The following is a 22,720-nucleotide window of genomic DNA, read 5'->3' on the forward strand; positions in this document are numbered from 1 at the left end:
AAACACATGTGACACAAGGAGTAAATGTAAACTCTACATACAGGGGCAGAAGGAGGATTTGAACCCTGAGCCTTGGAGCACTGCCCACTGAGCTACCATGCCACCAAATATACATACATAGTTTGCTTTTTATTCTATGCTGATAATACATAGTACCAAAAAATAAAAATTGTTTAATGAAAATGTCACCACTAGAGGGAGACTGTGTCCTGGTAATAGCACAATCACCAACTTACCAGCTTTGTTACTAAATTTGCAGAATCCTGAGTCCCCTTTATAGCACCTGTTTCATTTAATGAATTTGAGCAGGGATTAGCTACTCTCCTCTGGCATATTCATTAGACCAAAAAATATGTTTTACTGCATATGTTTCATTGTCAAGTTTTTATCATAATTGCAGTACAGTATTTACTATACAGATTTTTGTAATTACTGATGCAGTGGATGTGTAATGTGAGAATTTTTAATCTTATAGGGATTGTCTATTCTATTATTTTTATTCATTTCCATTTATGTAGGGCTTTTACTGTATGTAAGGTAGAGAGAGAACGAGCACAAGTATTTCATTGTATTTCTAATACATATGACAATAAACTTAAGAACATAAAAACATAAGAATTTTACAAACAAGAGGAGGCGATTCGGCCCATCAAGCTCGTTTGGGAACTTGAATGTTTATATGGTAAACTGAATCTCTGTTTTGGAAATATGTGACTAATGTGTAGACCTATTATATTCATTCTGGGTATATAAATATGGAGTCTAAATGGCATGATGCAAATCTCGTATAAACTTTATGAAATAACTTTAAGTACATTATATGCCATTTGAATAGGCTGAAGAGATTACACAAAATCTTTTAAATACTGTAAATATTTAGGCGTAAATAGTTTGACTCAATTTTACAAAAAATGTATTTACTACATGTAATTCTCATGTAATGCTTTTCAAAATGCTAATTATATTGTTGTATTGATGCAAAGTGATATATAAAGTGATTTAGCAACTGAGTATACATTAGTTATTTTCCATTAAAAGGAATTATTCTTATACAAAGCTTCAACAAGAGGTAATGACAAACGGTTATAAAGTACTTCATGGTATCGCCATCCATCCATCCATCCATCCATCCATCCATCCATCCATCCATCCATCCATTTTCTATACCTACTTGTCCTATGCAGGGTTGCTGTGATCCTGGGCCTACTTGGTATTTAACGTTTATGATTGCTACTGTAGAAGAACCTAAGTAGGCATTGCTTCACAGACATTATATAAAATATTTGAAACCATCAAAGTAATTGTGATGTCTTGATATGCAAACAATGAAAAATACCACTGACAATATTTTTTTCTAAGAGTAGAAAAAGCAAGAAAAGCAATCAGTGTGGCAGTCCATAATATGTGTGACGTTGTTTTTTGTGATAAGTCATTCCATCCTCTGCTGAAATCAGACTCTGTTCTCCATTAGTTCTTGTAAAGAGGCAGAACAAGAAGGACCTGAAGAGAGTGAGAGAGATCAATGTTATTGCTGAGAATCTCACATTTAGACTTAAGTCATACAACTAACCATACAATGATGAGGCATCAATGGTTTCCTTATTTGTTTTGATTTAGTTCTCCTGTATAAAAGCATGAGATTTTCCTCACTGACTAAGTTTCACTTACCATTCATGGGCCACAATGATAAGGGAAACCCACCTTGCTGAATTAGGGAGAGTCATGGAAACACACATTGGCTAAATGGTCAGACAGCTCGCCCCACGTCTGACCGTCCTGTGGGTTTCTGGACACCGAATGCCGTGATGAAGATGTTCACCACCACAATGAGGAAGACCAGCGCTGTGGTGAGGTTCTCCAGGACATTCAGTTTGTGGTGCTTACTCTCGTCATTAAGGTCCCACTTCACTGCAGAGGGTGTAGAAATCAGCTTTGAGTTTTGAGAACCCTGCCACAGGGTTAGACAGGGATTAAAACTCAGCCCTGGACTGTAGGATCCACCTCGGCAAATTTTGTCCACAAAAGGGGTCTCCACAAAAGAATTTGCAGCAGAGGGAGGTCAGTCTCTTATGATGAATATGCCAGATGGCTGATGTAGCCCTAGCCTGCCATCTGATCCTATGTGACAAAATGGGTCGAGCCCCTGTGAGCCATTCAGATTCGGAATAAAGTGCCGACTTATAGGATATTACACGAGTGGGTGATGTGGGAAAAGTAACGGATGAGGCATATGTTTATACCCACACTCTGTGTGACATTTTGAAGCTTTATCCAATGCATGTATCACATTCAGGCTGCTGAGATTTTTCCAGCGATGGATAATGACTCAACAGATCTGCTGGCTGTCGCAGTGTTAACATTATCCATATGGGTGCAGTGTTTGTGTTAACACAGATTGAAAAAAAGTGTAATCATCAGCTGTACTTACAAATGCCTGTAATATCTGCATTTAAAATAAGCCGTAATTTGGCAGGCTGAGAGGACACCATGAGTCAGGTTTACAAAATGACATTGATTTGACAGAACAAGTCCCTGAATCGCTTAAATACATTAATAGGTTTTCACAACTTTCTTCAGTGTGGCTCGGTTATAGAAACCCTGGTATCCCAGCTCTGACCACAGTGGCATGCTGGTGACAAGCAGTGGTTAACCGTTAGTTGACCATATTGAGGTGAATGTGGAGTTGAGTAATCGAGGCTGCGATATGTTTGTGTACTACACTATACTGTCAAGAGCATATTAGTGAACACAAGCTTGCTCACCAATGAAGATGAGGAGGATGCCCACCAAGATCTGAAGGGTGAGGGAGATGCTGATAAGCGCGATTAGCGCATAGAAAAAGGTAAAATCGGACCCCTCCTCCATGACGGCCTTCAGCTGTGAAGCATTGGCCATCAGCAAGGCTACATCCAGCATGCTCTCTGCCACGCTCTTCTTGTTAGCGTAGTGGTTCATGTTCAGGGGGTCGGCCTGCTGGTGTGGACGTCTGTGAGCCTCGTCACGAAGAGTCTAAAAGTCAAAGTCCTTTATTTGTCATGTGCATGATGAACTGATTATCCCATACACTGAAATACTTATTTCTTATTACTTATTTCTTGGCTTGTGTATAGATACACTTGAATATAGATACAGATACAATTTAAATTTTAAAACCTGAATGCCCCCAACCCCAACAGGCAATGAATGTATAGCAGAGCATGTGGACACCAGGTGGAGGGTGGGAATCAAAGACATAATACTTTGAAAGTTTGAGAACAGTGCGCCAAACAGCTACAGTATCTAATGCCATAGCACTGAGGTGTCAAATTTATTTCAGTCAGCAGACAATGGTGGACCCAATTCAACCTTATCATTTATGTAAGGAGTAGGGTAGTAAGTTACACTCAAAATGTACAATCTCGTTGATCACGTTACCTACAAAAGATGATGGGATTTTGATGAATGTCCTGACTTTTTCACTTTTTCAGTCTTAGTCACAACACCTTCATGATACAGCATGGTTCAAGGACAAATGTTATAAGTGGCTTTGATCTATTAACTGTGTGGTGTGTTGTGTGGCTCTACAGATTCCAGAGGTGTTTTCATCGTTGGGCCCTTGAACAAGGCCCTTACTAACCCTGACTGTTTCAGGGACTTGCTGACCCTCCTCACCCAATTGTACATCACTTTGGATAAAAGCACCTACTACATAAATATAAGATAAATAGTTTAATCTTAAGCAGAGCCTTGATTCCAGTCAGCCTTCACGGTCTGTGTGGTGAATTCTCCATGGGGCTATGGGTAACTAGAATGTAATTCCACGGCTCTCATCTACGCTTCCTTTGAAATTTTCAGATATGAACCCTTCGCTTCCTCAAATAGGCTAATTTTTCTTTACTCAGCAACAAACGTTTGCACAATGAATCCTACGACTATGCAACTATGCTGCAGTGTGGGCAGCATGAAACTCTGACCTGAAATGGAATCTCCTATGATCTTCTATAGCCTGTGTGAGCGTCATGTCCTGAAACATCCAGGGTGACGTGTCAGAAGGTTCATTCTGAATTAGTATATTGTAACAGTTAAGCAAGGATTTTGTCCAGAATTGCATTGCTCAGGTTTCTACTCTTGGGTTTCAAATTTCTGGCCAGTACAAAGATGAAAATGCAGACTCCTTGTGTAATCTAGGAAACACTCAACAGTCACCCAAATTGTCCATGAATTGATCCCCCTGTGTCTCTGTTTGAAAAATAAGAGGGTCTTACACACATAGGGCAGTAACAGGTGAATCGTGTGAATTCCACTTCTGACCAAAATACAAAGTTCAGTATGGCTTCCACTATCAAAGCCTGAGTACATGGCCAAAAGAGTGATATCCTGAAAGTGCAAACTTCAGTCTTGCAACAATTTACTTTTTTTATTACATCACACATCAAAAGGTGGGTAACACCATCATTGAAGAAAACATACCAGGTGATTTTTTTTATTCAAACAGCATTAGTTATTTTTTTTGTCCAAGGATAATTACGTGGTTTATATACAGTACTAAGTGCAGCTGCTAATTGCAACCACTTTTTTGCAGTAGGACTGGGTGATACGACCTCAAATCAATATCAATATTAATGGAACATATTACCTTGATTACGATCAATGAACAATTATTTAGTTTTTGTTTGTTTTTTTGCCTCATTTTTCATTGACAAAGTTTGTACTGTAAATAAATAGACTATTAACCCTGGGGTGTTTTTTCTAACGAAAGACTATCTTAATGATTTAAAAAATATTGTAGGAAACACACACAGATGAACCATTTATGGTTATTCACTGAACATTTCAAACAACTGAAATCAAAGCACAAATCGCTTGAAATGAAAACATCTTATGACATTTTAATTTTAAAGTAAAAAGCAAGATTCCAAAAAAGTAGAAAATAAATAGTTTCCATTTCTTTCAAACAAACCATGTATACTGTAGTGATCACATCCGTCTGGGTTAAATTGATCATTATAAGCAGATGATCATTATAATATATATATTTTTCTTTTTCTTTATGTCTCAGGGAGACTAACATCTGATTATGTTGTCTTCAAAAAGCCCCCCTCACAGCTTTTAAGCTAAACCGACCAAAGCTGAGACACATAGTCATGGGCTGCCATTAAAGCAACTGACAAAATTTGGTGGACGTCCACAGTCCACGGTCCTCTCCTGCACCCAATCAAATTTCATCCAATCAGAAAACAGATATATAGAAAATCTATCAACTATGTCATCATTTTCAGGTAAATTATGTCGCCTGCTATCCTACAAATATTTGTACTGCTGCCATTGTCACACTTTCGATGGCTGGATCCCCACACTTTGCCAAGTTGGTCAATGGGTGTCTGTGGTACAAGGTTTGAAAAAGAGGGCAGAGCCTACAACAGCCAATCAGAATTCACTCATTGACTTTAATATGAAAATATAAACAACTGCCATTGTCAGAATTTTGATGGCAGGATCCCCAAACTGGGGCGGCATGGTGGTGCAGTGGTTAGCACTATTGCCTCACACCTCTGGGACTCGGGTTCAAGTCGCCGCCTGGGACACATGTGTGTGGAGTTTGCATGTTCTCCCCATGTCGTCGTGGGGTTTCCTCCGGGTACTCCGGTTTCCCCCCACAGTCCAAAAACATGCTGAGGCTAATTGGACTTGCTAAATTGTCCATAGGTGTGCATGTGTGAGTGAATGGTGTGTGAGTGTGCCCTGCGATGGGCTGGCCCCCCCACCCTGGGTTGTTCCCTGCCTCGTGCCCATTGCTTCCGGGATAGGCTCCAGACCCCCCGCAACCCAATCAGATAAGCGGTTTGGAAAATGGATGGAAAATGGATGGATGGATCCATGAACTTTGCACAGCTGGTCAAATGGTGACTGCAGTACAAGGTTAAAAAAAAGTGGGTAGAGCCTCCAACAGCCAATCAGAATTCACTTATTGAAATTAATGGGACAGTTTAAACTGATTCTATCCCAAGCTTTTTCATCCATATACTGTAAGTGGTTTCCACTGTATTTTAAATATTGTTAGAGGTGAAACAGATTTTCTTGTAGCTGAAACTGTTTTTTGCAGTGTTTACATTTGACCTCTTTTTGTTTGGTGTTGCCTTCACTAAATGCATCAAACGACTATGCATCAAACATACTGTAAACATTTTGTTTATATGAGAAATGAGCATTATACAACGATCATGTAATGGCATAAACCAATAGGGATATCTCAGAAATAATAACAACATGAACATTTTTAAACGGCACAATTGCACAAACAATTGAGACCTGTTTGCAGCACAAACAAAAAATTCAACTGCACAAACACAGCAAACACAACTGAGACCTGTTTTAATAAAAAATTTAAACTGGCGGGTCAATTTCACGGAGGTGCTTCTCAGCCATTCAGAGCGCGATAAATGACCTGCAGGTGCTTCTCAGCCAATCACAGTGCGATGACCTACGTTCCGTTTCCACTATACGGTCTGTCACGCATCTTACATAGATATTTTTTCTTCAGGCATACATATATTTTCTTCTTAGATACGTATATTATTTATAATATGCGTGTAGGCATACTGATATATTTGTTATATTTAATTACATTTGTGTAGTAAATAGCTTAATGCCTCGTTGCGCTCTGATGCACTTCTGGTTATTGAATAGTTTGAAGGTTCTTGGTTTGTTAAAACATGTAGTTCTTACCCTAGTACTGCTTACGCTTGAACCTGAGCGTTCATTGGAAGCTCAGTCTAGTTGTACTTACGTCTAGTTGACACATTGACTGGACTTTTGTTTGTAATGTGCCGTTTGCCTGATTTGTACGTCGCTTTGGACAAAAAGCATCTAAATATGACAAATATGTAAAAGTGGAAGTAATGGAATCAGACAATGAAAAAAAGTTAAACTTTTTCTTCGTTAGCCACATACATGTCATTGAAAGGCTATAATCACTGATGCTTTTCGAATAGAGCTTCTGGAAACTAAACACGTAAATCTATACTGTCACATGTATAAGTCAAATGCACACGGTTGTAAAATTAATTGTTGTAAACAGACGCCTATTTTGATGGTAATAGTTCAAAATAAAAATAATATTTTAAATAATGTCCCTGTTAGCTTTTGCACAGAAGCAGCGACTGACTTACGGTACAATATGTTGGAGTTGTATTAAAATCTACAGCCCACCGAAATGTATTTTTTATCAGTTTCTTACCTCTAGTTCTCCATTCATTTCCATGATCTCCATGGTGATGTATATCAGACAAAGTGAAAATTCACTATTATTTGACACGTAAGGTACCCTCTATAAGAAGTGTAGCTTTAACAGCGCGCAAGAAATAGTAAATGAATAACCACTTCAACATTTTAACGCTTTCAGGTTAGCAAAGTCCGGAAATCCCCACCCTCAACCTCCACCACTAAGTCAAGGGAAAAGTATGTTTCCGCACATATCTGTGCCGTACTTTAACTGTCTCGATGTAGGCTACTGTCAAGCCGCTATTTTCACCACAATATCATCTCCAGATTAAATCACTCGCAATAAAGAGATAAGTCCTTTGCTACAATTATAAACTCTAAACCATAGAATGGAGTATAAGTCCGGTGTTTAAGTGGTACTTACCGTCCAGACAAAAATCATTTTTAAAATGTTGGCTACCAAAAATACAAAATTGGAAAGTGCAAGTGAAGTCAGCTGAGTACCTGAATCTATTCATTGATCAGGTTATCGGATCAATAGATTTTTTTTCTTTCCTAAAGGCGTGTTTTTTTGGTTTTCCGTTTCCCTATAATGTATGTTATTTATCATTTTCCTGTTGCAGGTTTTTCCCTATTCTACTGTTTCTAATTACGATTTGCATATTATTATGGTCCTAATTGTCCCAGTATTGTAAACCTTTAGTATTTTCCTAGTGTTTATGCTGTCTATGTTTCCTATAGTTTCTTTGCTTATTAGTTGTTGTGACTTTCACCTGTTGTTCGTTGTCCTGTGCTTTCATTGATTGGTTAATTTGGGTATTGTTCCTATAGCTGCCCTGTATCGTATGTTGTTAGCCTTGTGTGTATTTAAGTGGTCCTGCTCTGTTCTCCAGTCAGTTATGGTTGAACTTCTTTTGTGTGTTGCTCTGTTTGGTGTTTCTATTTCTGCTCTCTCTCTCAGTTGCTCTTTTCCCTAGTTATCACGTTTTGATATTTTGTATTAGTTCTTGTTTGTCTCAATGCCCTGTGTCTGACTATTATTATTATTACTGATGTCTGGAAATCTGAGTTATCAATATAAAAATTCAAAATAACTTGGCTCATCAGATGCTGTCACGATACGCTCGCGATCGCTGGGTGAGCGTGCAGGTAGGCGAGCGAGCAGGAACACGCAAGCAGGCAAAGTACGGGAAACTGGGTTTAATTGCAGGAGCGGGACAGGAAACATCAGACACTGACTATCGTCGATGACAGACAAGGGAAACAGGTAAGACCATGACTTAAATACAACAGAACTAAGCAACGTAATCAGACAGGGCTGGAGACATTCAGGGAAGCACATGTGGGTAATCAGGGGGCGTGGCACACATGAGGAGCTGACGAGCAGATCATGGCAGATGCTCAGTATTAACCTGTTTTTGTTTGTTTGTTTGTTTGTTTGTTTTTTAATTTGTTAATGTAGGGTCGAACGTTTCCATGTTTAGAGTTTTTCCTCATTTCCTTTGGCACATTTTATGAAACATATTTAACATTCTCAAGACTATAAGAGCATTTCTCAAAACAGTTTATGCATATGGCACAACACTATGGTTTAGCTGCCAAAGCGTGTAACTGACCCAAAACAATTAACTCGTGTTTCAAAATCAAAGAGTTCCATCGATGAATTAGTGAGTGCCTCCTAAATGAATTGTATAGTCAGCATTGAAATATAAGTGTAAGTATGCTCCTGAGCTCCAAAGTTCTGAATGATATTCTTTTCCTTCTTTATCAATGACAATGTCTCAGTTTTTCTACAGGAAACTGATACTTGTTCATATGAAATACACCAGTTTCAAAATTTCAGGGCTCTACGTTACAGTATGTAAAAGTTTACTGGCAAGACAAAGCACTCAAATCTGCATGTAACTTCTTTAGATCTCAAGACGCAGTGCAATAGCAGACAAAAGTCATACAGCACTGTATAACACAACACCGGCAGTGGCAGCACAAGAACAACAAATTCATATATTGTGGAAACCAAGAACACAACAATGCCTCATCATTGCAATTTGTTGAATATATTTTAGAATAATTTTGAAAGCTTGGTTAATGATTTCGCATGTGGTGGCTAACACAAAATCACATACATGTGTAGTTTTTGGTGTAAAATTATTACAGTGAGAAACTACATAATCTGTTTTGAGCAATAAGACTAAAGCAACTGGAAATAGTGCCAAATGATGAGACTTGTACAAAATCATTTGCATAAATGTATTAAAACGTTTGTGTGAAGCAATAAGAAGTGTTCTGCCACGCAAAAGTGACATAATGGTGTGGAAATTACACTTGTTGTTTTGCAAATGTTAATTGTCATTTGAGAATCGAGAAAAACTTTACGAAACCAACTCTTTGGTTGTTTATTGGGTTGCGTGACCCCCACACACCGGTGAACGAACTGAATGGTGTCGCCCTGATGGACCCCTGTGCTGAAAGCGGTATGGTCAGAAAACGTGCAGTTTTATTGGATGAGAGTGGTTGCTAGGGGCGTGGGTCCTATGTAGAAAAAAAAGATGTGCTGTACCAGTGCATTACTGTCATTATGACAATGTGAGTTTCCGTGCGGGAAAGATCCCGGTGCAGATGGAGTCTGTAACTTGCAAAAGGGTATTGTTTTATAATATCCATATTGTACTTCACGTTTGTGAACCTTAAAAAATGTTGTTTTATAAAAAACGAGCGTTGCAAATTGTTCAGTTCAGCTCCGGGACAGAAAGAGAGGATTGTGCATGTGCGCAGGGTCATTTCGCTGCATGAATATTTATTTTAATCCGGACAGTTAAAATCGAGTACAGTGATTTATGAAACTGCTGAATCACGACAGTTTCGGGCTTTTCTTACCTCGCCACGCTGGCATTGTGCTACAACTATGGCTTTCTACCCTTCAGTGTGCTAGTAATATTATTTCGTGGTTAGATGCATTATGAAGATCAAATGATATTAATTTAAAAAATTAATGAGGCTACTGTATTTTTTTTACAGCGTTATGCAAGATTTAGAAAATCACATAAAAAATAGACGCATCGTCATTGTGCTTACAGTGTGCTAATGGTTTTGTAGCGATGATGGCAGACTGCGTCAGCACACGCCAGCACTGCAGCTACCCATTCGGCCTCTGGAAGAAGATCGTGCTGTCAACAGTACATCAGCAATAAAAACGTTCTCAACTGGCACCAGATATGGAGTCAGGGGGCGTAACCAGTATAGATCCCAAGCTGGAATATACATCTTCATCTGTTTCCAGTTCTCACCTGGACGTGAACACTAATGATGTCTTAAACGGGAGCATCAGTGATAGCAACGTGAACTACATCAGCAATGCAGCAACACCAAAAGGAGGAAGCGACCCCAGCGTGTACCTTTCTTCAAATAATCAAGGACTCCTCCGTCAAAGGTTTGTCAGGAAGAACCTGTGGCTGTCCGACTCTGACGATCAAGCGTCTGAAGCCGCTGAATGTGACAACATCAAGAAGCCCGTGAATGGGAACCCTGAGAGAGTCATTAACAGGACACGTGGGACGCGCCGGGAGACGTCGAGCACCGAGAGCCACGGCGCTCACAAGCATAGTGCCACGGAGAGTGTGAGCGCTGACGAAGACAAGGAACGCAGTGACACTGATCACAAAGTCCACGTCGCCGCCCCCGACCATGAGAGCAGCACCGGCAAAGCGGTCAGCGATGAGAACGAGGAGGAGGCGGAGATGAAAGCCGTCTCCACCTCACCAAGTGGCAGGTTTCTCAAGTTTGACATTGAGCTTGGGAGAGGATCCTTCAAGACCGTCTACAAGGGTCTGGACACGGACACCTGGGTTGAAGTTGCCTGGTGTGAACTGCAGGTATTCAGTGTTTATTCGGTGTGCATGACAACTATCAAACCAAATATAGGAAACGGAAAAGTTTTAAAGTGAAATGTGCACTATGGAATTGAGTGTTCATTTAACATTGTCCTTCTTCAGCATTTGAGTCTGATTTTTAGGGAAAATTGGATTTGTTCTTGGTTTGGTATCGAAGGATTTTACTTAATCAGATCTAGTCATGAATGACAGTTGTGTTGTTGGTTTTAGTCTCATTTGACTCTCATAGGTTTAGGCAGAAAAATGACAATTCTGAGTGTTTCCCTTTTCGTCTGTAACTTTTCTCTTTTACTATTACAGCTACGCAGCTCAGCTTTGGCTTGTTGGAAACTTGACAAGTGGAATGTCACCATTTCACTGCACAAAGGAAAAATCCTCTGATAATCCCCTAAAACATTTTATGCACTTTACACTTTAGGTAGGCCTACAGTTCAGGTACACTTTGTGTTATTCCTGCGAAAGAAGTGGATTAAAGGAGAGAGAGATTAGTGCGTAGTTTCAGTGATTTTCTACTTTTCCCGTGACTCCTACACTCCTGTGAATGACACCACATCTGTTCTTCGTTTGATAGCACGTAAAGAGCACCTTATTTCCAAATAAGCAGATCTTTATTTTTATTACCCATGCAACACGTGTCTTTTTTGAGGCTCAAAATGTTTTTAGAAACCTGTTCAATTTTGGGGTGCTTATCTCATGAAGGTCAGTTTTATGTACATGTAATACTCTACACAGACATATGAATTTTATTCTAACAAACTGACTTGTCTCTCCAAGTCCTTCACTGGTTTTTAATAACCAAAATAAAATGCAGTTCCTTGAGAAAGGAAACTTAGATTTATGCAAAAGTTGAATTTTGAAAACGCGCTCTTTTCTGAGCTTCCCAACAAGCCACTGTATGGCTGAGAGCTGAGCCATGTACCTGTAATAGTAAAAATATTGCAGATTATAAGAAGACAATAAGAAGACACTGCGATACCAATGTGCAAATGTACTTACACTGTCCTGCTCTCCTATGGATGCATAAAACATGGATACATTTTTGTGAAACAACTGAACAATGTAACTCTCCCTCAGGGGTATCGCATTACTTCAGTACCAGTTGTCTCTCTCTCTGGCTTATTAAAGTAACGATTTTCTCCTCTAAACCGAGGGTTTAGCCTTTAGTTTCATCTGTAGATTGTGTGACTGTGCAGTTGAGAATATCCAGGTCATCATCTTCAGGATGAGCAGGTGGATTATCAGAGAATACCCTATGATATGGACTGAGAATTAAAAAAAAAAAAAAGTAATTAATTAATGATTATCTTTATTGGATAGGGAAACTAAAGTTTAACTAGCTGAGGAGAGCCTTGTCTCACTTGTGAGGTGAAGCAGTATGTTTCACTGAGATAAGTGGAGTAAAGGCAGGGTAAAGGCAGAGTAAAGGCAGAGTAAAGGCAGGGTAAAGGCAGAGTAAAGGGAGGGTAAAGGCAGGGTAAAGGCAGAGTAAAGGCAGGGTAAAGGCAGAGTAAAGGGAGGGTAAAGGCAGGGTAAAGGCAGAGTAAAGGCAGAGTAAAGGCAGGGTAAAGGCAGAGTAAAGGCAGGGTAAAGGCAGAGTAAAGGGAGGGTAAAGGCAGAGTAAAGGGAGGGTAAAGGCAGGGTTAATCATTGGCTCATTTGTATTCTTCTCACTCTGTAACTCTGAGGCTGATCTAGTTCTGAAACAGTGACGTCAAGGACTTAAGGACATCAGTGCTAGTACCTCATACTGTGGATATTGAGCAAGTGGGAGACCTTTAACACAGCTGGCCATGAGAGATGATCTTGCCCTGTTTGTTTCCTGCTAGGAATACACAGCAACATAGTTGCCCACCGTGCTTCATCAGATTATATCACTATAATCTCTGTTTTCTGTACCTCTTCTGTGCTGAGAACTGTTCACAGTTGCCGTGTGTGTGGGCATGTTTTATCCCAATTTTCTCCATAAATACGTCATTGCTAAGAATGGTAGAGTGGTTATTCACAATTCTGTGGAAACCCCAGCTTTAACATTGTGAAATTGGGTCTTTTTAGATAAGGAAATGTTTGATAACATCAAAGGTAATCATGAGAAGGTGTTATCATGTGGATTTACACAATGCGGGTGTGATGTTCCATGTATTGAAACTTGACTGCAGCTGAATAATTCTCATGCTAGCTTTCTCATGTAAGGCTTAATATCCTGCTCACTCGCCCTTATAAGAAAATTGCTGACAAGGAAGTGATAGTGCTGTGTTCCACCCTTGTGCAACTAAGGGATTGCAGCACTTTTGCAAGTGACACTTCTAGTTTGAGGTCCTGCCTCAGTCTTTTTACCACAGAGGGGGAAGTATCCCAGTAGCAAGCTTTCATTCCTAAAAGGTAAATACTGTTGTTTATGATGTCACAATATAGGTTCATTTTCAGCTCTTTCATTGTTTTCCACACAGATTTTGTGCAAAAATGCATGCAGTGTTATTATGTTCTGCATGTGTTGCTGTCTCTGTAAGAGAAGTTTCTCCTGGTACTTCAGTCCCGTGATTCAGAAACATACATTTAGATGAATTCGTGCTTCTAATCCTCCAAAAGACCCCTGTTGGTGATTTTAAGCACCCTGTTCACATCTCATTCTTCAAATGTTTTTATTGGCATAACTTATTCGGGAGCTAGTTCTTAGTTTGAGGGGCCTGTGTCCCTCATATCACAGCACCGTTTCACTTATATGCTTATATATATATAAACAAACAAATTAGATAGTTACCACATTCAGCAATTTGTGACCAGTCAGAATGACAGTATGCAGTTGAATATTTTTAATATATAGCTAAAGACACAACAACTGAAATAATGGAGAAGGCATTGTACGATTAAGCGTTGTCTGTAGTGACAAACAAGGGATTTCGTCGGCAGAGCTACCACTTATGAAACGTCTCAAAGTTTTGGGCCGTGAATGTTTGTAATTCATTATATTAGACCCACTGCTCAATCTTTCATTTTCTACACAATCAAAAATAATGTAATGTCATTCCAATTATCTGCGTTGAGTGAGATCACATAGGAATATAAATCGTGATTCAATATCGATTAATCATGTAGCTATAAAAGCAAAGTACTTCAGTCACTGAAATCTGTTTCAGTTACTAAACTTAAATCTAGTTACAGTGCTGCTGAATTTCTGCACCTGATTCCTGCATTACCAAAATTCTGAATTTATCTATGGGAAACCAAAGCAGAAATACAATTCTGAAAAAATACAAAAGATTGACAAGGAGTCAGTCGAATTGCAATCGAAATATGAAGAACCTGACATGGCCACCCTGTCCCAGGATCGCAAGCTGGCCCGGGCAGAGCGGCAGCGTTTCAAGGAGGAAGCTGAGATGCTGAAGGGGCTCCAGCACCCCAACATTGTGCGCTTCTACGACTTCTGGGAGTCTGCAGTCAAGGGCAAGGGGTGCATTGTGCTGGTGACTGAGCTGATGACGTCTGGAACGCTGAAAACGTGAGCCGTTCTCTTAATCTTTCGTAGTGTAATGTCTCTGCAGATCCAGGAAAGGTCTGCACACGGACAAGAGCACAACTGTGGACCGAACGTTCTAACTACCATCAAGGCTGCCACGTCGTGGCATCTTTGATTTCTAGTTTGGTCACTTATTTTGAGGCAGCTGCATTTGTTTTGTAAAACAATCCTGTTGCGGACTCTACAAGGATGATACCATGGTTGTGGTGTCCTTACGTGACCTTGTGTCCATATTGGTAATTACATCTCTGCTCCTATGACCTCAAAGGTACCTGCGTCGGTTCAAGCTCATGAAACCCAAGGTGTTACGCAGCTGGTGCAGGCAGATTCTGAAGGGCCTGCATTTTCTGCACACCCGGACCCCACCCATCATCCACCGTGACCTCAAGTGCGATAACATCTTCATCACGGGCCCCACGGGCTCTGTCAAGATTGGAGACTTGGGTCTGGCGACACTCAAGAGAGCCTCATTTGCGACAAGTGTCATAGGCAAGCTGTCGGAATTATGATTTTATTTTCCATCCAGTTCAAATTTTCTGGTAATATCAGGCCATACGTACTGTGGCTTGGGCAATGGTTTGTGAACTTTCTAGAAATCAATAAGTTGTAAACATTATATTTGAGATTCATATTGTATGAAACTAGTTTCAGAGATACTGAAAGTAATATCATATTTGAAATAACAGAAAGCACATTAATCATTTTGATATCCAAGAGTTAAACCATTGTGTTGGTGGCATCTTTGAGCAAGGCCTTTATACTCAGTTGGTCTAGGGACTGGCTGCTCTCTCATCCTTACTTATAAATTTCTTTGTATAAAAGTATTGACTTACTATTTATGAATCATTGTTGGAAGCAGTTTCTTGAAGGGGGGGCTGCTTTTATCATGCACTTCCCAGGTACCCCAGAGTTCATGGCCCCTGAGATGTATGAAGAGCACTATGACGAGGCTGTGGATGTCTATGCCTTCGGCATGTGCATGCTGGAGATGGCCACCTCGGAGTACCCTTATGCTGAGTGCCAGAATGCAGCGCAGATATACCGCAAGGTCACCAGTGTGAGTAGAGCTGTGCTTGTGCCTTGCAAGAACCAGGCGTCAGTGTATGATTTATCTACATTAGCCTGCATGCCCCTAGACGCATCTGCGTTTCACTTGCATCTCTAGGTCAGCGTGGATCTCTGATTACATGAAAGTATTTTCAGTTTTTCAGGGACACTGTTTCTTTCATCAAACAGCCTGCTCCTGCAAACTGAATCCATACAGCCAAGAGACGGGGTCAGGCAGTTCACCTGCTGTGTGACTAAGCAGTATAACAGCTAAAACGCCGGATCTAAGCGATTTTAAATGTGATGTAATGTTTAGGCCCAGATGTGGTGGTTTCAGAATCTCAGAAACAGCCACCCTTTTGAGATTTTCACGCGGTGCACTGTTTCGAGCTCATAGAGGATTGTACAATGAACAAAAAAAGCATCAAGTCGCGTACGTTCTGTGGAGAAAAACACCTTGTTAATGAGAGAGGTCAGGGCAGAATAACCAGGCTTGTTAAAGTTAACAGGAAAGCTATGAAATGCAAGAATAACAACTTAGTGCAACAGTGGTGTGCAGAATGACCTTCTCATAACATAAATTATTAACACCTGAAGTGGTTTGGGAGACAAAAACAGGACTTAGCTGGTATTACACAGGTGGCCACTGAGTGTATACAGCATATATGTGATTGTTATCTTGATTAGTTCACTGAATAAGACATTTGTTTAAGGACAGAAGGATAGTTTTTGGTCTCATTCTGACTGACGTACAGTAGTGTTTCCTAATATGTTAATGGATTATTAATTTAGGTCTGTTTCCTCTCTTAGACTTTAGTAATTGTAATGTAGTTACTGCCAATCCTGACCCGATATCAAAGATCAGAATCTGGACCAATTCAGGAATTTTTTAACTGATTGGTATCGACCTCAGCTGAATTTCAAGGCTGATCCCTTTAATTTCTTGCATATGCCGAATTTATGTCATTTGCACAGATTGTAAGGTTCCATCAAATGTTGCAGTAAGCAGGAGACACATGGCCTGAAATGACTAACTATTGAGATGATAAATTCTTTAAATTGGAAAATCATCCCATCCATCCATCTGTTTTCCAAACCGCTTATCCTACTGGGTCGCTGGGGGTCCGGAGCCTTTCCCGGAAGCAATGGGCACGAGGCAGGGAACAACCCAGGATGGGGGGCCAGCCCATCGCAGGGCACACTCACACACCATTCACTCACACACCATTAAATTGGAAAATCAGGTTGTTCCAAAAGCTACCTGCAGTGTTTGAAATGCCAACCCTTTAAGAGGAGGAAGCAACAGAGTGTCATTTAAAACAACAAATCTAATTAGGCACTTCCAGAAACATCATAAGGAATGATTCCGATAAGGCTTATGAATGCCTACTGCATGCGCATGTCTCAGATCAGGTCTCAGAATCGGAAGATATATTTGAATACACCGGATTGGATCTGGGTACCAAAAAAGTGAATCAAGACATCCCTGGTTGCCACTGTGATTCTGTTTTTTGTAGCCAATGTCATATCACTTCATACTAATGATCAATTGAAGACATTCTAAAACCTGGGTATTATTATTATTATTATTATTATTATTATTATTATTACACATTCATACCATATATAACGTAGCAGGAAAGCCCACAGATTGCTTTCCTATCATTTATATGATCTTTGTGCATTTGTGATATTTCTCCAGGGGGTCAAGCCTGCCAGTTATGACAAGGTCACTGACCCTGAGATCAAGGAGATAATCGGGGAATGTATCTGCCATCGCAAGGACAAGAGGTCAGGAGTTACTATAAAGTTTATTTCTATATGAAGCCCTTTTAAAAATATATCTTAATGAAACTGCTGGCTTTTCTTTTTAATGCAGGCCTTTGTTGTAATGATTAAATGTTTCATGACCACCGTAGGTTCTCCATCAAGGACCTTCTGAGCCATGCCTTCTTTGCGGAAGACACAGGGCTGAGGGTGGAGCTGGCCGAGGAGGACGACGGCAAGAAGTCATCCATTGCTTTGAAGCTGTGGATCGAGGATCCGAGAAAGCTGAAGGGCAAGTACAGGGAGAGTGGAGCCATTGAGTTCACGTTTGACCTGGAGAGGGAAGTCCCAGAGGGCGTCGCCCAGGAGATGGTGAGTTTGTTGCAGCAGCACTGATGCTGTGTGTCTTTAATTCTCAAAAACATTCCTCTGATCTTATGATAATAGACCGTGGGTATAAGACGTCTACAAAGTATCTCAAACAAGTGTTCATTAAGTCATAAATGAAAACAATGGTAATAACTAGAAATGGAAAAATTATATCTAGAACTAATCACATGCATCTGCATATACCGGTCACTAATCAAAGGAAGTACTACTCCAGCAGAGAGTTCTCAGAGAGCTCTCATTACAACGAGACATAATTTATCTCATTATAACAAGATACGAGATGTGAAATTATCTGGTTAAAATAAGAAAGGCTTACATTGCAATGTAATACTGATTTATCTGATTAAAATCAGAATCAGATGATTTAGTTAAATGACGAATGTTTTCCCTTATAACCTAATAGGTATGTAATGTCATGTTGATTCGTTTACATGATTTGATCAAGTTTTACTTTATGCAGAGGACGAGGCTACGGTCAAGCCATCCGCACATAGTTTGCCTGTGTGCAAATTCTTTTACAGTAGTAACTTTATTTGCTCAGATGTTTATAAGGAGTAATGTGTGCAAATACTTTTACAGTAGTAACTTTATTTACTCAGATCTTTATAATAAGGAGTAATGTGTGCAAATTCTTTTACAGTAGTAACTTTATTTGCTCAGATGTTTATAATAAGGAGTAATGTGTGTAAATTCTTTTACAGTAGTAACTTTATTTGCTCAGATCTTTATAATAAGGAATAATGTGTCTCCCATTCCAACCTGAGAATAATCCTCTATGTCCAAGAAGTAGCCACACAGTTGCAACCTGAAGTTTAGGGGTTAGGCTGAGGAACAGCTTCTTCCCCAACACTGTCAGTATGCTCAGTGGTACCTTTCAGTGTTGATTCTTCAGCCCGCCCCCCTCCACACATAACCTGGTTCCTCGACTGAACACTGTTTTTCTTTGCACTCTCTGTTCATTTGTTTGCACCAACTATTCATTTTGCAGATTGTGTGTCTCCAGTTTGCATTTACAATATGGCATCTCATCGTACCGCTTAATGTGTATGTTACAGATAATTTAGTATGATTTATTTTATTTCTGTATATATATTTAATTTGTACCTGGTTAGATGTTAACTGCATTTCACTGGCTCTACACCTGTACTCAGCACGCTGACGATAAATTTGAATCTAATCTAATCATGGTCATTCCAATCTATGTATCACTGAGCTTCCATGAAGTGTTTTTCTAATTATAATGAGATTCTTATTTCATTATAAAAGAAAACTGGGCAAATTTTATTTTTTCACTGTGGCAGCGGTATGCTGTTGGTCAGTTCAGAGTGGACCCTGGTTGTTCTGTAAGATGGTGTATCTTGACCCAGCAAGCCTGCAGTTGTCCAATCATAATCTGTTCTTGGTTTAATAGCAGTGTATGTTTATCTGTTTCCGTCTGTGTGTTTGCGCCAATATGTCAGAGTACTAAACGAGAACAGAAAGATCAAAGTGTCCTTTAATGCAAACTACCAGATTTCCTTCATATTCATCCATTTTCTTCTCAACCACTGTTTGGACCTGATGTAAGTTTTTTTTCAGTTTGTTGTACTTTTTTTCTGCATTGCTTAGCAAAAACGTTTTCTTGGCAGGTGGAGTCCGGCCTCTTCCAAGAGAGTGATGTCAAGGCTGTGGGTAAGTCGATCCGTGACCGGGTGTCTCTAATCCGGTGGAGGCGGGAGCGTGCGATGTCTGCAGAAGAGGGGGATAAGCAGAAGGATGGAGGCAGTACGCCCTGCCGCAAGGTCCCTTGGGAGACGAGCCCCCCTACTGTGCCTGATGCCCAAGAGCCAATGGCTGACCAACCAGCTGGCATACCCTACATTACTTGTGAGTACAGTGGTACTACGCACATATACTTATTCATTATATGTGCTTTTTAATATATGGTTCTTATTTGAGATGTCTTTTATTAAATGTCTCTTGTTGAGGTGGGACATTGTGTCGTTAGCAAGTACGGGTGTGTCTGTCTAACTGTTTTGTATGTTGCATATTACATCTCACTTCCTCTCTTCCTGTTTCCCCAGCCCCTTCAGACAGTACCATGGACAATGGCCTTGGCTTTACTGTGCAAACAGACTTGAATGCTGGACAACACAGCTACAACGTGATACAGCCGGACCCCAATACCTGTCAACACGTTTTCAACACAATACAGCCAGATGCCAACGTTGTTCAACAGAGCATCAACACAATACAACCAGATGCAAGTGCTAGTCAAAATGGCTTCAACGCAATACAGCCAGATGTCAGTGCTGGTCAACACAGTTTCACCTTCATGCAGCCGGATGCCCGTTCTGCTCAGAGCGTACCCTGTCTGTCCCAACAGGAGACTCTTTTTCCTTCTGTCTCATCGGTCTGTATTCCTTTAGCCTCTGAGCTCCGGCAGCAGCTCCCAACCCGGATGCAACAAAATCTCTCTCAGCCGCTGTCGACCCAGCTATTCCAGGAACCCTACCACACACTCTCAGCTCAGATACCCCAGGGGGCCTTCCAGACACTGCAGACAGTCCAGCTACACCACGTTCAATATCAGGCTACATACCAGATGCTCCAGGGGTCCCAGCAACCTCCCTCAACTCAGCTCTGCCAGGGTCCATATCAGCAGCCTCTCAGTATAGTGAACCAAGGCCCCTACCAGCCACCTTCGTCCCAGCTGGGGCCCTATCAGCAGAATCCTGTTGTGAGTTGTGACACTTTCTACTTTTTGAGTTATACCACTCTTTGTCTCATATTTTTTTGACTATTTGACAGATAATTAGGCAGTAGAACCCTCAAAAACCACCAGTAGGTTTAGAAACTCTTTAAAAAGTGCAGTTATTGAGAATTTAATTGTAGACTACAAGTGAAACCAGTGAACTGACTGAAAACCTAGAAACCCCTAAATTACTACTGTTCTTCTTTTGTCTCTTATTGTTTTGGCATTTCTTGGGGGGTCCGGGATCTGTGGCCATGTCATGGTTAGCAGAATGTTCAACTGTTGGGTCCTGAAGCAAGAGCCTTAGCCCTAATTGCTATGGAGAATAACAGTAATGTAAAAATGCTTTTTATTTTTAAGAAATCACCCCTTTTGCATTCCAGCCCGGCACAATGTTGACTCCAGAACTGGCTACATCAGTGCTCTCCGCAGAGGATCCCAGCCAGGTCTGTCAACAGAACCGAGCATCTGTCCCAGCTGCAGCCCCCACGGTGCACCATGTCCTGCCAGACCTGCAGGTGAGGTGTAGCTGCAGTGTTTCCCCCCTAGGTTTACAGCTTTGGGGGGGGGACAGGATTCTTGATGTTCATGTGTTTCTTCTACTGACGACAGTCAATGCAATAACTGAACTAAACATCAGAACATTTTTTAATGACAATTATCCTCAAAGTGTGCAGCTTTAGTCACTGCAGTGCATCTTTCTGGGCTTCTGGAAAAACATTTCTAGAGCCTCTTGATATGTGAAGTCAGAGACGTCTGGCCCATTTATTGAGATCCGCATGCAGGCTGCAAGATGGTCTCCTTGCAGTCTATTGCAGATGTTTGTCTTGACCTGCAAATACATTAACTGTTACAGTAGGCTTTAAACGTGATAGCTGATCGCTAAAAATAACAATAGTTTAAACCAGAGAATCCCAATGTGAAACCTGTTTATTACCCTGTTCATGGTTGAGGTGTGTTACCATCTTCACCACCCTGGTAGCGTTTATATAACGCAGATATTTTTGTCTGCTTTTCAGCTGGTTGACGAGACATATTTTCCGACGCGCGCTCTCTGTCCGCCGGTGGGACTGTGCTCACCTGTGTGCGCATGTCTGTATGTTCAGTAACACAAGCCATCATTCTGATGTTAGTGGCTTGGATGCAATCAAACCATAGGATATGCATGTGGCTTTTGTTTTGTCATTCTTTTATTACTTACAGTTAAATTATTTGTGATTGGCTCAAGTGGATAATTATGCACTACAATACCACCCCCACTTTTAAACTTTAAACTTAATTTTCTTTCATCTTTCTTTTTGATATTCTCTCTCTTTAGTCCATGATATCATTATTCCTCAGTCTGTCTGTCTGATTTTGGGGGGGGGGTCAGGACCTTGACACCCCAGTGTCCGGTGGGCAGCTTCTTCACTTCACAGGTTCCACTTGCGATTTCTGACCCTGCTGAGTGTATCGCATTCATACTGTCACATCTAGTGTCTGTGGGCTCTCCAGCCACCTTACTGATCAAGCCTGTTACACCGAGTATTGGAAGTGGATCCCGACGGGGTGTAATCCGTTGCAGAGCACACAAGTTGATAGTTGATTTGAATAAAGTGCTTTTGTGTTGTTGGAAGAAACCGGAACGTATAACCCTGCAAACCCCTATGGGTGTAAAGTGACCAGCCTATCTGCTGAGTCACCGTGCTCACTTCTGATTGTCCATCCATCTTCCAACCACTGCTCCAGACAGGGTCACCGCAGGGCTTGGAGCTCATCCCAGGCAGCACAGGGACATGATGCCACTTAGCCTTTCTTTGGACTGAGGGCAGAAACTGGAGTGTCCAGAGGAACTGTACACGACATGGGGGAAAGTACACGAAAGTCCTTGTGGGGACCGCTCATTCACTTCTATGGGAAAAATGCTAACGCTAACTATGACAACCTTAACCCCCACCCTGCCCTCACCATAACCATAAGTAACCAAGCAAAATACAAGACCTTTGGCATTTTTAGTTGTTTTTTTATTGTTGTCACAGATGTCACCTTGTGGGGACAGAAAAAAATGTCCCTCCACGGTCAAAATGACATTATCACATGGCTACACAAGGAAATTTATACATGATGCACAACCCCCCCACATACACAGTGCGGATTCAGACCCCCAGTGTTTGAGATGTAATGCTGTACTGCCACCAG

General features: G+C 40.8%; 2 protein-coding genes across 9 annotated transcripts in view; one reads left to right on the plus strand and one right to left on the minus strand.

The window, feature by feature from the left end:
- Window positions 1–116: 116 nt before the first annotated feature.
- On the minus strand, window positions 117–7,358 carry LOC125747900 (ninjurin-1-like). Its single transcript, XM_049023499.1, has 4 exons — window positions 7,217–7,358; window positions 2,763–3,009; window positions 1,702–1,908; window positions 117–1,500 (listed from the first exon to the last, which is right to left on the minus strand). The coding sequence occupies exons 1-3, from the start codon at window positions 7,247–7,249 to the stop codon at window positions 1,748–1,750; spliced, it is 441 nt and encodes a 146-aa protein (XP_048879456.1). The 5' UTR covers window positions 7,250–7,358; the 3' UTR covers window positions 117–1,500; window positions 1,702–1,747.
- A 2,384-nt stretch (window positions 7,359–9,742) lies between these two features.
- LOC125747946 (serine/threonine-protein kinase WNK2-like) overlaps window positions 9,743–22,720 on the plus strand; it is a 37,616-nt gene continuing 24,638 nt past the window's right edge. For 7 of the 8 annotated variants that reach the window (XM_049023627.1, XM_049023633.1, XM_049023630.1 and 4 more), the window contains exons 1-10: window positions 9,767–9,843; window positions 10,219–11,072; window positions 14,414–14,586; window positions 14,873–15,093; window positions 15,504–15,661; window positions 17,354–17,442; window positions 17,571–17,790; window positions 19,437–19,674; window positions 19,872–20,527; window positions 20,926–21,060. In XM_049023627.1, coding sequence (XP_048879584.1) covers window positions 10,416–11,072; window positions 14,414–14,586; window positions 14,873–15,093; window positions 15,504–15,661; window positions 17,354–17,442; window positions 17,571–17,790; window positions 19,437–19,674; window positions 19,872–20,527; window positions 20,926–21,060 — 2,547 coding nt within the window. In that variant the 5' untranslated portion in view covers window positions 9,767–9,843; window positions 10,219–10,415. Of the gene's footprint in view, window positions 9,844–10,218; window positions 11,073–14,413; window positions 14,587–14,872; window positions 15,094–15,503; window positions 15,662–17,353; window positions 17,443–17,570; window positions 17,791–19,436; window positions 19,675–19,871; window positions 20,528–20,925; window positions 21,061–22,720 lie in introns of all 8 variants that reach the window. The other variant, XM_049023628.1, reaches the window with a different exon arrangement.

The sequence above is a fragment of the Brienomyrus brachyistius genome, chromosome 8 (genome assembly GCF_023856365.1).
Source record: "Brienomyrus brachyistius isolate T26 chromosome 8, BBRACH_0.4, whole genome shotgun sequence".
Taxonomy (NCBI): Eukaryota; Metazoa; Chordata; class Actinopteri; order Osteoglossiformes; family Mormyridae; genus Brienomyrus; species Brienomyrus brachyistius.

Bases quoted from the DNA above. Each gene is read 5' to 3' on its own strand.
- LOC125747900 (XM_049023499.1), bottom strand. From the start codon at position 7,249: ATGGAGATCATGGAAATGAATGGAGAACTAGAG. The intron at 3,010-7,216 runs GTAAGAAACTGA...TTTGACTTTTAG, and splicing joins AAATGAATGGAGAACTAGAG to ACTCTTCGTGACGAGGCTCA. The intron at 1,909-2,762 runs GTGAGCAAGCTT...CACCCTCTGCAG, and splicing joins CATCCTCCTCATCTTCATTG to TGAAGTGGGACCTTAATGAC.